This window comes from Ipomoea nil, unplaced genomic scaffold, assembly GCF_001879475.1.
Source record: "Ipomoea nil cultivar Tokyo-kokei standard unplaced genomic scaffold, Asagao_1.1 scaffold0848, whole genome shotgun sequence".
In the NCBI taxonomy this organism is placed as follows: Eukaryota; Viridiplantae; Streptophyta; class Magnoliopsida; order Solanales; family Convolvulaceae; genus Ipomoea; species Ipomoea nil.
The window spans coordinates 1,336,988-1,352,027 of NW_017617276.1; the positions used below are offsets into that span (position 1 = coordinate 1,336,988).

The 15,040-nt window shown below is 36.5% G+C and overlaps 2 protein-coding genes and 1 long non-coding RNA gene across 4 annotated transcripts; 1 reads left to right on the forward strand and 2 right to left on the reverse strand.

Annotated features, from left to right (window-relative positions):
- Positions 1-2,700: 2,700 nt before the first annotated feature.
- Positions 2,701-7,364, forward strand: LOC109178502. The gene is made up of 6 exons (XM_019328127.1): positions 2,701-3,218; positions 3,332-4,338; positions 4,469-4,543; positions 5,072-5,283; positions 6,383-6,606; positions 6,683-7,364. The coding sequence occupies exons 2-6, from the start codon at positions 3,435-3,437 to the stop codon at positions 7,332-7,334; spliced, it is 2,067 nt and encodes a 688-aa protein (XP_019183672.1). The 5' UTR covers positions 2,701-3,218; positions 3,332-3,434; the 3' UTR covers positions 7,335-7,364.
- Positions 7,365-7,433: 69 nt separating this feature from the next.
- Positions 7,434-13,123, reverse strand: LOC109178501 (acyl-coenzyme A oxidase 2, peroxisomal-like). Of its 2 annotated transcripts, XM_019328126.1 has the most exons (8): positions 12,548-13,123; positions 12,075-12,190; positions 9,711-10,591; positions 8,789-8,968; positions 8,542-8,708; positions 8,194-8,317; positions 7,577-7,753; positions 7,434-7,541 (listed from the first exon to the last, which is right to left on the reverse strand). In XM_019328126.1, the coding sequence occupies exons 1-7, from the start codon at positions 13,033-13,035 to the stop codon at positions 7,592-7,594; spliced, it is 2,118 nt and encodes a 705-aa protein (XP_019183671.1). In that variant the 5' UTR covers positions 13,036-13,123; the 3' UTR covers positions 7,434-7,541; positions 7,577-7,591. The 2 variants fall into 2 exon arrangements, with proteins under 2 accessions (XP_019183671.1, XP_019183670.1); XM_019328125.1 differs by having other exon boundaries at positions 7,434-7,753.
- LOC109178503 lies at positions 11,269-12,068 on the reverse strand. The gene is made up of 2 exons (XR_002053731.1): positions 11,821-12,068; positions 11,269-11,601 (listed from the first exon to the last, which is right to left on the reverse strand). It is a non-coding gene; the product is annotated as an uncharacterized LOC109178503 (long non-coding RNA).
- Positions 13,124-15,040: the final 1,917 nt, after the last annotated feature.

Genomic DNA, 15,040 nt, shown 5'->3' on the forward strand with positions numbered 1-15,040 from the left:
GTGAAATGATCAAGACATTTTACGAGTGGATAGGGTAAAATATTATATACAAAGAGTTATATGTATATTAGGTTATAGATATAAAATTGGGTTGGGCTTCATACCATATGGGTCATTTAATAATTATTCACATTGTAGAGATTGAGTTATAAGGCTAGATAATGATATTAATACAAAAATATAGTAGTCCATAATTAAATGGGTCTTTTGAGAACTTAAGGGGTCGTTTACCAACTTGGAAAAATGGAGGATTTTCTAGAAAAATAGAAAAATTGAAAAATTGAGAAGTGGAAAAAATAAAAATTGGAGAAGTTATTTACTAAAATCATTTCTCCAATTGTCTATTTCCTCTCTATTCTCCAACTTCATGTACAAATATGGAGAACCCCATTTTAGGTTTCTCCAAATGAAAGGATGGAAAAAGCACGCGTAAACAGTACTTATTGTGTGAGGTCAGCTATTCAATTCTTGCTGGGAGAGGAGTTACTTTTGCTTCTTCAGTTTCATGTTAGCGGCTCAGCGCCTCATCTTCAGAGAAATGAAGTAAACGATCCCTAAATACTTTATAAGAATTCATAGGAGGAATTGGGCCCTCAAATTATAAAGGGTAAGAAATATTGATTTCAAATAGAATTGGGCTAGGATAAAGGAATAAATCCCTTAGGAATTGGGCCCTCAAATTATAAAGGGTAAGAAATATTGATTTCAAATAGAATTGGGCTAGGATAAAGGAATAAATCCCTTAGGGGCGTTTGGTTCAAGTCATCTTTGATTACCTAGGTAATCTGAGTCTGGTAATGTTATATTACCTTGTTTGGTTCAAGTTATAATACCTTGTTTGGTTCAAGTTATAAGATTACCTGGTAATATTATATTACCTGAAAGCTGATGTGGCGGTAATGTTTGAAGGTAATGTGATTACCCCCATTTTCTTAGGTAATCTTAGATTACCTTAAATTATTCCAACTTTACCCTTGTTAACTAATCATTCTTATTATTATTATTATTATTATTATTATTATTATTATTATTATTATTATTATTATTATTATAATAAATACAATAAAATATACATGTGTATATTTATATATTTAGTTTTCTAATATTTGAATATTGATATACATTCATACATATAAATAAATAAAATAAACACACACACACACACACACACACACACACACACACACACATATATATATATATATATATATATATATATATATATATATAGGGTTGCATTCACATGCAAATACCTTTAAAATACAAACGTGTGGACAAAATAGGATCATAGAATTATGGATTTTGGACAGCAGCGATTGATCCAACAATCATGTACTAATTAGGATCTTAATTTAAAAGAGGGGCAAAAATGGTAAAGCCTGCACAATAAATATCTGGTAACAAGTTATAATTTATATTGAAGATGAAGATAATGAACCTGTAAAACATATTCTTTTGTCATTTTTTTAAAAAAGTGATATTTCTTTTTAATCAGGTTGCTATTACATTAATAGTACAACATTTATATTAAATTAAATAATTTCTTATTTTCCTTTAAAAAATCTTATTTAAGTTATGATAAAAAATCAAAAAAAAAAAAATTGTTGAAGTAAATACAATAAATTAATGATCAAAAAATTAAAGAAAACTTTCAAAATTATGGTATCACTGGGATAAAATGTAAGCTGTGAATAAAATTGCACTACACCTAGGCCCTTTTTTTAGGGAGTACTTTATATTTTACATTAAGAATTCATTGAACTAAAACTTAAAAAAATCAAAATTTTTGTTTTCTTTTCTAAGGTACATTACTGAATACTGACATCATTTTCTTGATTTATTACTGTGAAAAGGCAAAATATAACTCAATAAATATGTAACGTGATTTTTGTATTTAAAAATTACGAATAGTCAGAATAAGTTTAGAATAATTATCATATTTAAATGTTACGAATTTGATTTCTTGTCTAACACATTTTTTAATTGAATCTTTTGTATAATTTTTTTTCAAATTTATTTCTATTATGTGGTTTATAATTTATTAAACATAAATAAAATTTACCAACTTAACCTTCCCCTGAAAGGTTGAATTTCCAAAGGCCCTCCATCTCTGACCCATCAGTGTATGTGAGATGATGAAAATCACCATGATTCAATGGCTCGGCAGGCAGAGCCAAATGTTACTGTGCACAAGAAATTTGACGACTTTGGGCATAATCTCACACTGCCACCACTGAAATTCAAACCTTGATCTCTTCTTCTATTGAACCATTGATGGACAATTTACCAACTTAGCCTTCCCCCGAAAGTTCCAACCAAAAGGCCCTCATCCTCGACCCGTCAGAGTATGTGGAAGGATGTAAGTTACCGTGATTCAATGGCGCTACAGGACGACAGGTAGAGCCAAATATTACTGCGCATAAGAAATTTGACGATTTTGGACATAATCTCATACTATCACTGTTGAGATTCAAATATTGATCTCTTATTCTAAATACGGGCTATTGAACCTTAGATGGACAATTTACCAATTTTGGAAGAACTTATTAATCTTGATTAGATAATGAAATGGTGGTTCCTATAACGTGAAAGGAAGGAGAGGAGTGAAACCGGATTTTAAGGAGCCGTTACGGGGGCACTTTTGTAAAAGTGTAACCTACACATTTGCCCAAGATATTAATTTATCGCTGACTGTATATTCTATACAACACTGTGTAATGCTATCAAAAGGCTGCTTCTCTGACACCCATTTTTAGCATGAATGAATGCTTGTAGACCAAAAAGAGCCCGCTTATCAATGATCCTCACGCTAAAACCCAAAACAAGCCCGCCCAAAGTGCCAATCAATAAAACAAGAGAAATCCACACACACAGTGTGAGTGTGCCTTTTCTTTGCAATGCAGCAGGGTAGTGCTCTGTTTGTTATCATTTGATTTGTGAGTGATTTGATAAGTAAAAAAGAGATGGTTGTTTGTTTGGGTTTGCGTGAAAACCTGAAAAGGTCCAGTGAAATGCATGGGTAATGGGTTGGATTGACGAATGATGATGATTCAAATCCCAGAAGACCCGAATGTCACTACTTGATTTGCCAAGCCTTTTTCAGTTTTCATCTCCATTTCCCTTGGGTTTAGCATATTTCCTGTGGAACTGAGTAGGGACCCTTGGTTGCTCTTCTTGATGTACTGGCGTTTGGGGAAAAGTGGAAAAAAAAAAAAAAGGTTTGATCTTTTTGGAGTTTTTATTTCGTTAAATATGCGCTTGCTTGCTGTCTTTATTTTAATCTGTATTTTGCGGTTTTTGTTTTTTATTTTTTGGACTGTAATGCATGTAGATGTGGGGCTTGGATCGAAATATTTGTGCTTGGGTGCTGAGGAACTGCTGGAAATTTTTAGCTTTATGAAATTGGGAATTTTTGAGTGAAGAATTAGAGAGAAATGGGGGGAACAAGCTCAAAAGGTGAGAGGAGTGAAGCTTTGAGATTGTGCAAAGAGAGAAAGAGGTTCATCAAAAAAGCCATAGATTCTAGATATGCATTAGCAGCTGCCCATGTTTCATATGTTCAATCTCTGAGAAATATAGGCATTGGTCTTGGGAGGTATGCTGAGGCTGAGGTGTTGATAGAGCCCTCTATATCCACTCCCCCCACTGACCCTTCAGCCTCTCCGCTTCACATTCCCGGTGGGACTTCAGATTCTCCGGTTCTCAATGGAAGCCCTGTGTCACCCCTTACTGCTAGGTTGAGTTACATGAAGTCGGGTGGCACTTCGGCCGTTACTGTTAAGGTGACTCCACCAGTCAAGAATATGTATGTTGAAGATGGTGGGTTTCGAATGCCCCCACCGCCACCTCCGCCTCTGGAGTCTGGCTCTTCTTGGGATTTCTTCGATCCTGCTGGTAATGCAGAGAGCTTTAGATTTGCAGTGGATAATGATGGGTGTATGAACTTTGATGATATGGAAATGAATGGCGATGGGGATATGGTTCAAGAAGAATTCATGACACCTAATTCGGATACTAGAAGTCCCAAATATAGTAAATTGGAAGTGGATAATTCCCATCCAGTTACACCCCAGGGGGCGAAAAGCAATAGTCATAATGGACTTGGAAAAAGATCTGGTATGCAGCAATCTGGATCAAAGGGTGACAAGTCTTTGGTGGGGAAAGATATGTATGCAGAAAGAGAGGATCCTTCGGAGTTCATAACACATAGGGCTAAAGATTTCCTCTCTAGTGTAAAGGACATCGAGAACCAGTTCTTTAGAGCATCAGAATCCGGTAAAGAGGTTTCCAGGATGCTCGAGGCTAGCAAAATCCGAGTTGGGTATTCAGAAGCTAAAGGTAGCAACTTCATAACCTCCATTGAGAAATTGTATTTACTTTAGTTGTGAATCAATGTTTGGTCCCTTTTTTCCAACCCCATTGCCAATGCCTTCCCATAAACCTGTTTTTATCTTATCTATTCTTTCAGGAAAATTGTCGGCTTCAATCTACTTGACTTCCATTGGTGGAGCTTGCTGCCGAAGAGGAACTGCAAACATTTCTGGTGGGTGGTGAATCCCAGCCTCAAGTTTATTCTAGTGAACTAATTTTCTTCATTAAACACTTGCAGGCCTTTGTCTTATTTTTCTTGAGTAATTTTTTAACATATTACCATATAAATATAAATGGAAAGCTTTAGTTGTTATCAGAGTAGCACTTGTTTGTCAGTATACTTGATGGCTTGTTATTCCATAGTGACCTCTTGATGCTCCTGAAGAGCAGTCACTATAAGGAGGTCTAGGAAGACTGTTTCCACTTCTGTGTGCTCCGAATCTTTGGGACATTGCCCTTGGATCCGTTCCCTATCCCGGGCACACAACAAATTCTTGTTTGTTCTAAGGTTTAAAGATTAGGCCTGTACATTTGAAAGGTCAAAAAAAGTAGGTAATAAAGTTATATAGTGTATTGAAAGACTTTCTTGGGTGATTATTCTAATGTCATGACAGAAATTCTGTTAAAAACGCATGTGTTGTCACGACTAATGAATCCGTTTAGTTTTTGACTTACCTGGTGAAGCTTTTCCGTGTTACAGAAGGGGAACAGGGGCATGGGACAAAGGTCATTACTTGGAAACGGACAACATCTTCAAGGTCATCTTCATCGAGGAACCCTCTTAATGCAAAAGATGACAACGATGACAGTGGAAGTGATTTTGTTGAAGATTTTTGCATGATTGCTGGAAGCCACTCATCGACCCTCGACAGATTATATGCATGGGAGAGGAAGCTTTATGATGAAGTGAAGGTACTAACTCGAATCCTGTTTCCAACTGTGGAATGCAAAAATTTTCTATGTTTTTCGGGAACTTCTTGATGTAGACAAGCAAGCATTGTAGGTTGAAAATTCTTAAAAACTCTCAAGGGCTTGAATATTGATTGGCATTGAAAAAAGGATGTGATTTAGCTGAATTAGAGAAACTCACTAGTGAAGAAGAAGGAAAAAAGTGTAGAGGACATAATGAGATTTTCTTCATTTTATTTCCTGACCAGGACACAATAAAATCCTATAAACGTGGACATAAACTAAAATCATTTAAGGGTAATAATACAACCAGATTCAATTTGCAAAGCTCCAAACTTTTAGGTGGTAATATGCATTTAGCCTTACCTCTGTATCAGAGAAGTTGTTTCCAGGACTTTGAACCTCCAATGTAACACTCAACAAGTGAGTACTTAACAATGACACAGGCATAGCCCCTCTTTAAAGGACATATTTGCAAGTAATTCAGAATGATTTATTCAGGTTACTGTATAGACTTTTGGTACTTCTCCTTTTTCACTCGTTTTAACTCCCCATTGATGTGGTGCAAGCCGATTGACACCAAAAAACGGGCATTTTGCTAAGCAATACTTCGGAGTAACACTCTCTAGAAGCATTTTGAAAAAATTACCTGAACTTTTTGACCTTTACTTCTGGAAAGGTTTCTTCCAAAATCTGCAATTTTGAGCCTTCTTTCTCCTACTCATTTTCGTTGTGTTATTCTTTTGATAATTGATGGGTGAAAAGGAATAATGGTTGGTCACTCCAGAGATGTTGGTGGATGAAATGATTCCGTCTGGACTATACTATAGCAGACATATGGCTTATAAAATAGTGGTCAGGTTACTTTTATAGAATGCTGGAATTTTTTATTATTATTATTATTTTTTTTTCTGTACATTGTCGTGCAATTTTTTCCTATTTATTCTGTATTCATCTAACTGAAGTTATCCGTGATTGCTGAAGTTTTTGACCTAGAATACATACACCATTGTGTGAGACACATTTCTGTATCTTTTCCCTGTTACTTGATGAAGGATCACAAATGTTACCCTATAATATTGGAATATTTGCCGTTTTGTAGGCAATTGAGTTAATTAGGAGGGAATATGATCGTAAGCGCGTCCAGCTTAGACACCAATTCGCCAAAGATCTTAGTTCCCAAGTAATTGACAAAACCCGAGCAGTGGTGAAGGATCTACATTCCCGAATCAGGGTTGCACTCTATGCAGTAGACTCAATATCAAAGCGGATTGAAAAAATGAGGGATGAAGAGTTGTTGCCTCAACTTTTGGAGCTTATTCAGGGGTGAGATTATGTTTGTGATTTCTAAAAACTGAACATTTTCTATCAAGTAATCATCCATGAACATGAGTGAATGCAGGTTGATCAGAATGTGGAGATCGATGCTCGAATGTCATCACACTCAATATATAACGATCTCGTTAGCATACCATGGCAAGGCAGCATCGGGTAGAAGTAGTCCCCGGGGAGAAGATCAAAAGCAGATCGTGGCACAGCTACTGGATGAAGTGGAGTGTTTCGGGTTGAGCTTTGCTGATTGGATCAACAGCCAGACATCATATGTAGAAGCTCTAAACAGTTGGTTGCAGAACTGCATCTTGCAACCACCAGAGAGAAAGAGCAGGAGAGCCTTTTCCCCTCGTCGTGTGATAGCCCCGCCAATTTTCGCCCTTTGTCGTGATTGGTCAGCTGGAATTCAGTCTCTGCCATCTCGAGAACTCAATGATGCCATCAGAGCATTTCTATATGAGCTGCGCCATTCAGGCGAACAGCGCCACGAGGAACAACAATGCAACAATGAGGAAATCATGGAGAAAGACGGAGGAGATAAGAAGCACGAGAGGTGCTCAAATTTAAGCCGCATGCATGCTAGTTTGACCATTGTCCTGGATAGACTGAACAAGTTTTCTGAGGCTTCTCTGAAAATGTGTGAAGATGTGAGGCAGAAATGTGATGCAGCCAGAAATACTTATGTGAACTATAGGCCTCCCCCAAGATCCTTTAGCGTATGAAAGCATTTAGAACATGTTTTCTTGTTCAAGTCCATTTGATTTTATTGAAAACAATCATACATTTCATCCAATATGTAGTAGACATGTTTGCTAGCCAAGATGCAAAACGAAAAAGCTTATTAATTATTATCAGGAAAAAGAATAGTTGTAGATTCAAAATCAATGATGATCCCAGACCCATCCCCCTTTTTATTTTCTGTTGTATATTTGAAACTATCCTATCTGAAGATGAAGTTGTTTATTGCCTTGTGCAGGAACTAGAATCCGGCATATTGAGCGTATTGTAAGTAAACTTGTTCCGAATCCTGCAAAGCAATTGGAGCCCGTATAACATAATCTGGTAGGTCAAAGGCATCAACGAGGTCCTTTGCTGTATTTCTGACTTGGAAGCACAGATATTCAGTTAACTTGTTAATTGCCTGCAAGTTGGAAAGGTCATAACATGATCAGACTCAATAATGGAGATGAATCACCAAAGTAATAGTCATCAACCTTGAGAACTCTGACACTACTTGATTTGAGTAATCAAGATATCCTTAGACAGTTAGACCGTAATGCATGAGAAGAAGGGGGTTTGCTCAAGTTTTTTTTTTTTCCTTAAAGTTTTCTATCTAGGAATTACATGAAATAATAAGTCCCAGAAATAACAGGTGACTAGGTAAGTGCCACCAGAGCGGGTTTTGCAAGTAGTGATAATCAACTGTCCATGTCATTAAAGCACTGGAAATGTTGACAATTTATAGGTTGCATAAGTAGGTCACAGTTCTCCGAAGCTAGTTCAGAGAAATTACGATTAGGATACCATTAGACATACAGATCAAAGCAGTTTTTTCCAAAGTAAATTTAAAAATACTAATACCTTAGCTTTGTTAGGAGCCACATAGTCTACATTGCGGTAAGTTCCTATATCATTCCAGATTCGATTCAAAGCATAAAGGTCGCAGACAAGTTTCAGAGCAGCACGAGAACTGGGATCGGGACAACTGCATTGAAAGCAAGAATTAGATCAATCCTTGACAAGGATAAGGGGTGTAGTTTGGTGGTGTTCTACACCAAGCTACACCGTTTTCAAAAAATAGGTCTGGATTTGAATTCCATCTCCTCGTCCCCATCAAATGTACCAAAATATTTTTAAAAAGAAAATTGACCATTCAATGGGGTAAAAAGGAAAAAAAAAAAATCATATTAACAAGTGATTAAGAAGTACCTTTTGACAGCTTGAATAAAAATTTCAAGGATGAAGGACTCAATGTGGGACTCTGCAAGTGTCAAGAGGTGATTTAAGCATCTATTCCAAGCACCAAAGCCCCCAAGATTCTTTGAGTGCTTCTGAAGTCGAATAGCAACACTTTGAAGTAACCGAGATGTGCGATACTGCAAAAGTTAAGTATACTGTAAAGTACCAGTATTGTGCAACAAAAAGTTGTCTATTAGATAAACTAGGTAATGCTCACCCTAAAAGCATCTAACTGGAAGTTAGGATCTCGCAAATGGTCTTCACCTTCCCACCTAGAAGTTACTGGGTTAGGCTGAGAGAGATAAGATTTCATTGATTGTCTTAGATAGTTCCATGTGACTGAGAGTGTCCCACCTCGGAACTTCTCTCCGTACTGCTTTAAAAGAAATCCTGCCAACTGGGTAATGAGACAATTCAAACAGTTAAATGGTAATTAGAACAAATATTTTGTTATATGATCTTTATGATAATAAGAAAAATCATTAAGCCAAGTAATGGGGGGACCATACGAGGTAAACTGTAACTAGCACAGTTTTTGCTACATATTCACACAGAACAGATAATGTTATTTTATCAAGTAGAAATCAAGCATTACTGAAAACACTCTACATTCAAACAGAAAAAAGTTATATGAATTTATATTAAAAATCAAGGAATAAGGGGTTTGTTGTCAAGAACTGTAAAACTGTTAAGTAATTTGAGGATTCTTCTGGTCTAATAGAATTAGAATTTGATTTAAAAGTATCCATTAATATAAGTCCAAAAAATATAGACCATCAATGAGTTGATTTGTTCTAATCCATTAACTTAATGCGTTATCAAAATAGTAGAAAAAGCAACAGAACATTGTTTTTTGCAAGTATGAATCGAATTGTTTTTAATGGTTTCCATGCTTCAATAGTGATGGAAAATTTTCAGTTAAAATGGATTGGTTGTACCTACCCAATAAAAGAACTTAATATATGAATGATTCACTTTCACTATGTTTTTGGGGCATAATTGTTGTATAGGAGAGATGATTGAGCAGTTTAAGGTGTTAATTCTTTTTTTTTTTTTTTTTTTTTTTCTTTTAACCATTTCTTTTTATATATATGAAGCTCTACTATCAATGGGGAAAACATCTACGGAGTAGTTAATACCTGCTGTAGAAGAACTGTGTTGTCTCCTTCAAATGTCTGAAATATGTCATGATCATTCCTCAACTTACCAAATTGATTAACAGTAGCATAGCCATGACCTCCACACGCTTCTCTGCAAGTGTTCAATGACTTTGCAGTAAAAGAAGTGATATAAGCTTTAAGCCCGGCTGAGAGAGCATGGACATCTCCAATCAACTCTTCATCATGAGACTTCTTCATATCAGAATACTTCTCCACTAGGTGTAGTGTTGCAAAATGGAATGCATAAGCCGAAGCCAACATTGGCATAAGTTTTTGTTGCTGAGACTGATAATCAAGAATACTGATTTCAGGCTGTTTGGGAGGACCGAATTGCTGGCGTAGAAGAGAATAGCGGGTAGCAATAGTTACAGCAAGTTTAAGAACCCCAACTGAAGCATGTGCAAGCCCCACTCTTCCACCAACAAGTTCTCCCAGTGTGGCAGCAAATCTTTTATTAATTGATGGAAGGCTGCTTGTGTATTTTCCATCCCTTGACACATCTCCAAATCGATTTAGAAGATTATCCCGAGGAATTCTGACTGACCTGAATCTCAGAGCACCGTTGTCTACTCCATTCAAGCCAATTTTGTGACCACAGTCATGTATTTCTACTCCTGGTAGAGTTTTGTGTGTCTTTAGATCCCTTATTGGAACAATGAAAGCATGAACACCCATGTCGGAAACACCTTTTGAATCATGAGTTGGTAGCAACAATCTTGCAAAAACTGTTGCAAATTTACCATGGACAGCAGCATTACCAATCCACCATTTAATGGCCCCATCATTAGGTGTGTCTATAATAAATTCACCCTTAAGTGGATCAAAGGTGGCAACAGTTTGAAGGCCTTGAACATTGGAACCTTCAGTGAACACATTACGATATATTAGAGGCAAGACATATTCATAAGGGAACAAAATGGAGTTATGATATGCCTTGGTAAAATATACTAATATAATCTCCCATATATGTTCCAAAGTGATTAAACCTAATGTGGAATCTTTAAACCTCCAAGACTCAAGTGCATACTTAAAATCTGCTCAAAGATGAGATTTCCACTCATGCATTAGCTTTAAGAAACTATTCCAGAAATACCAACATTATATAAAATAAGCTTGTCAAACAAGTTCCAATAAATGGAAGAAAGAAGCATATGGAAATGCTGTAAAGGTGGAAATGGAATAGCAACTTATAATAGCAATTAGCATCAGAAGTGTCAAAATGTGTCTTATTACTCACACAGCTTCAGTCTCTGAAACATATATTAAAAAAAAAAAAAAAATCCTTTTTTGAACTCCAGACTTTTGTTCTAGCACTTAAGGAATCCATAGAAGACTGACTATTGCAAGAATCTGCTTTCAAGGGATTTCCCTGGATGACATATATGCATGTGTTTATATATATAAACATGCATATGTGAGTAACTGCATATGAAAGATGAACTTCTCTGGCTTGAAATATTGAAGATGCTGTCAGTCTGTGACAAAAAGGTAATAATAAAATTTTATGGAAAGGACAAAAATGTGAGATTTGTTTTTTTAATAAAAGGAAGTTTTATTAAAACACCGTTCGAGAATTACAGAGGCAAATGTAAGGAGTATGACTTTGTTCAGAAGCTAAAAACTGCCGAGCATCACATGGTAGATCGAGCAGCAAATTAAAGTACATAGGTGAATGGCAAGATAAAGCTTTTAAATTTAAATAACTTCAGACTTTACAAGATCATTTTTCTAACATTGATTTACTTGTGTGTTGTATGTTATAACTTATAAGCACTCCCTAGAATCAGTTATATAAACTTCTACCCCACCTATCTACTGCTATCTATACCTACTTACACCACTGGTCCACTACCACCACTGATTTACATACCTACTATCACCTATTCGCTTCTTTCCACCCACTATTGCGTGCTTACATACACATACCACCCTTATATATGTACCCCAAACCTAACTATCTAGTTTTATTACGATCCACTAGACATCTGTCATTGACATACCTACCATTAACACTACTATTCTTATTACTAGTGTAGCTTACTTCACCCCGCCAGGCCACCACTATTTGCCTATCCTTACCCGTATCTACCAATCCCTTCTCCGATCTACTTACAGCCTTACTACACAATACACCTCGTTACTTACCAATCATATTTATACTTTATACTTATATTTTATATAAAATATTTCGAGTTAAGTAACTGAGTATTTTATAAGTTGAAAATTAGTTGAATTTGAACATATTTCCAAGTTTTCCAATAGAAAATGGAAAACATTTTCTGTTTACTAAGCAGGGCCTTAACATTTTGTAAAGCAGATAACTAGTCAAGAAGGCAAGTATACCATGATGAAGCTCAGTCATTGCAAAGCAACCGGTGTATTCCAGGTTGTCTATGCCTTCAAAGTACTTGTCTCTGTGTTTCTTAGTTCCCAAATTGAGAACAGAGCCTCCCCAAAGACTGCAGGGAAAATAGTCATGTTAAGGACTTTAGCTTAAGAAATAAAAGATGAAAACTCAGTACAACTTCAAGATCAATTACAGTTTGAAGTAAACTTCTGCCTAAGGGTCAATGATCCAGATTCACGGACATCAATATCAATTTAGTAGAAGCACATAATTGGAGCCTGTTTATCACCAAGATTTACTCTTTTAGATTTCATCAAACACAAACAAAGCAATATCAATCAACACCATTCCTTAACACGCTATCAAATTCGGCACATAATGACTCCCCCATCAAATAATCAAATTATATAGATAAAGTAGTAAAAATGAAAAAGATTTGTGGCATTTATTAAGAGGGAACAGAAATCACCTGTACTGAACACCCAGCTTGATACCTAAAGACATATCAACGCTACCTGCAGCCTCCGCAATAGCGAAATACTTAACAGGGTCGTCGACCACGTATCTGAAGGGCCTTATCCCTGCCTCATGGACCAGGCCCCTAAGCTGCCTCATGCACAATTCCCTGTGCTCATCCTTGGAGATCTCGATAGGCGTCTGCAAATCCGGCCTGGATTTGAAGAACTCGTACACCTTATCTTGGATGTCTCGGTGCCTCCCTTTCATGTACTGCAACAACATATCCGTCCTCACCTTCAACACCTTCGCCTTCCCCTTCCCCTTCCCCGCGCACATTAACATCTCCAGGCCGCGATCCGGAAAGTCCGGGAAAAGCGCCGGGTTGAGGTGCAATGACAGCCGCCGCATGCGGCGGTGGATGAGCTGCATGTCGTCGCGATTTTCATCTTCCACCGCCGTGTCATCGGAACTTCGTGACGTCACCTCCGGGAGGTCCATTGCCTTGCTCTAATTGTCAAATCAAATGTATTGTATATGAAACGAGAATCGTATTCGTAGTCGTATATATATACATACGCGTCGGTATAGGTAGAGAGCAATTGAAATAGATCATCTTTAGCTTGCACGGGATGCATAGTGACGTGGCGTGATGGCTGGGTGAACAAGGCCAAAGATGATTGGATGTCAATTTGGCGCGCATTTCAACGTCGATGCTATAATTTAATAATTCAATATAAATAAAATTTTATATTGGGATGAGATCGGTCAGGCGGTCCCAAAATTACATTTTTTTTTTTTAAATAAAGAATTTAGATAAGGATGACAATTTTGTGGTCCTATTTTGGTAAAATAAAAATATAGTGGGTCAATTTACTTTAATTTGTATAAAAAAAGATTAAAATGTCATTGTATTTAATGACATTTCAATGATTTTATTGATGGAAGACAAAAAATGATCATGTCAGAATAATACTAGGACTAAAGGGGGATGAATGTTCTGGAAAAGAAGAAGTAAAAGTGGACTATCACCTATAAATCTAAAACAAAAACTGACATATATATATATATATATATATATATATATATATATATATATATATATATATATAGAGAGAGAGAGAGAGAGAGAGAGAGAGAGAGAAGAGCGCTGATATGTGGTCATGTCATTAGGTGTGGCGGTGTGATCGTATCTGTGTCGTTGAATCAGTTTAATCTAACAGCAGTAGCTAATACTGAGGATTTGAGGATTTTCGCGCGTGGGGGTGTTATGGTAATTACAGTGGCCATTTATAGCGATCGAGTTCCAGAATACACCAACATTGTTGACAACATGCACCAATAGTGTAATAAAACACACCACAGTGAAACACACCAATAGTGTATTCCCAAACACTGTATGGTGTATTTATTCATATCTAATGGCGCGTTTTTGGTGAATGGTACCTAATTTGTGTATGTTTTTTGTTGTGCATTTCATAACATGGATTGTGTATATTTGTATAACAATTAGTGCGGCCGCACTAACCACACGGGAAGGCGTTGCCGCACCTGAACTTGGCACTAATGGGAATCTACAAATACACCAGAGTAAAATGCTAATAATGCACCAATTGCATAAATAAAACACACAACAATGTGATTTTCCCTATTCCGGTGCCTTATGATGAGTTTACCCTTGCAGTTCGCTGGGTAGGAGAATGTGCGCGAAAATACTTAAAGAATCTTGATTAATGTGATTCATTGGATTTATCTAATCTAATGCCTGTAATCGACCATATGACCACACCTAACAATATGGCCACATGTGATCACCTCTCTCTCTCTCTCTCTCTCTCTCTCTCTCTCTATATATATATATATATATATATATATATATATATATATGGAAGGGATCAGATGCGGGAATAGTTTTCCGTGCGGTTGGACGCACATTAAGCACACAAACAAAACACTTTAAGAAACACAAATCATGCACTTTAAAAACACAAACCACGCACCATAAGCACATAACAAAGCAGCTTAAGAACACAAACCACGCACCTAAGGTTTTAAAAATGGTTCGCTTTAAGTTTTACACAACTGACGCACCTTAAACATACAAATCACGCACCTTAAGTATGAAAATAACGCACATTAAGAAGGAAATTCATGCACCTAAGTTTCAGCAACTACTCCCATTAAGCAAAAAAATTCACGCACATTAAGTACAAAACTCACGCACCTTAAGCACAAAATCCATGCACCTTAAGCACAAAACTCACGCACCTTAAGTTTCAACAACTACTACCATTAAGTACAAAAGCCACGCACCTTAAGCACAAAACTCACGCACCTTACGTACAACACTCACGCACCTTATTATATACAAAACTCATGCAGCTTAATCACAAAACCACTCACCTTAATTTTGACCTAGATACAAAAATTAAAAATTGCCACCGTGTTTTTTTTTTTTTTTTTTTTTTTTTTAATTTGGTAATCTTGAACGTTGATTTAAGTAGAA

Excerpts from the sequence above, each read along its gene's own strand:
- LOC109178502 (XM_019328127.1), top strand. The coding sequence starts at position 3,435 with ATGGGGGGAACAAGCTCAAAAGGTGAGAGGAGTGAAGCTTTGAGATTG. Across the intron at positions 4,339-4,468 it reads TGGGTATTCAGAAGCTAAAG|GAAAATTGTCGGCTTCAATC; the intron begins GTAGCAACTTCA and ends CTATTCTTTCAG. Across the intron at positions 5,284-6,382 it reads AGCTTTATGATGAAGTGAAG|GCAATTGAGTTAATTAGGAG; the intron begins GTACTAACTCGA and ends GCCGTTTTGTAG.
- LOC109178501 (XM_019328126.1), bottom strand. The coding sequence starts at position 13,035 with ATGGACCTCCCGGAGGTGACGTCACGAAGTTCCGATGACACGGCGGTG. Across the intron at positions 12,191-12,547 it reads AAGCTGGGTGTTCAGTACAG|TCTTTGGGGAGGCTCTGTTC; the intron begins GTGATTTCTGTT and ends TTTTCCCTGCAG. Across the intron at positions 8,709-8,788 it reads TCCAGTTAGATGCTTTTAGG|TATCGCACATCTCGGTTACT; the intron begins GTGAGCATTACC and ends TAACTTTTGCAG.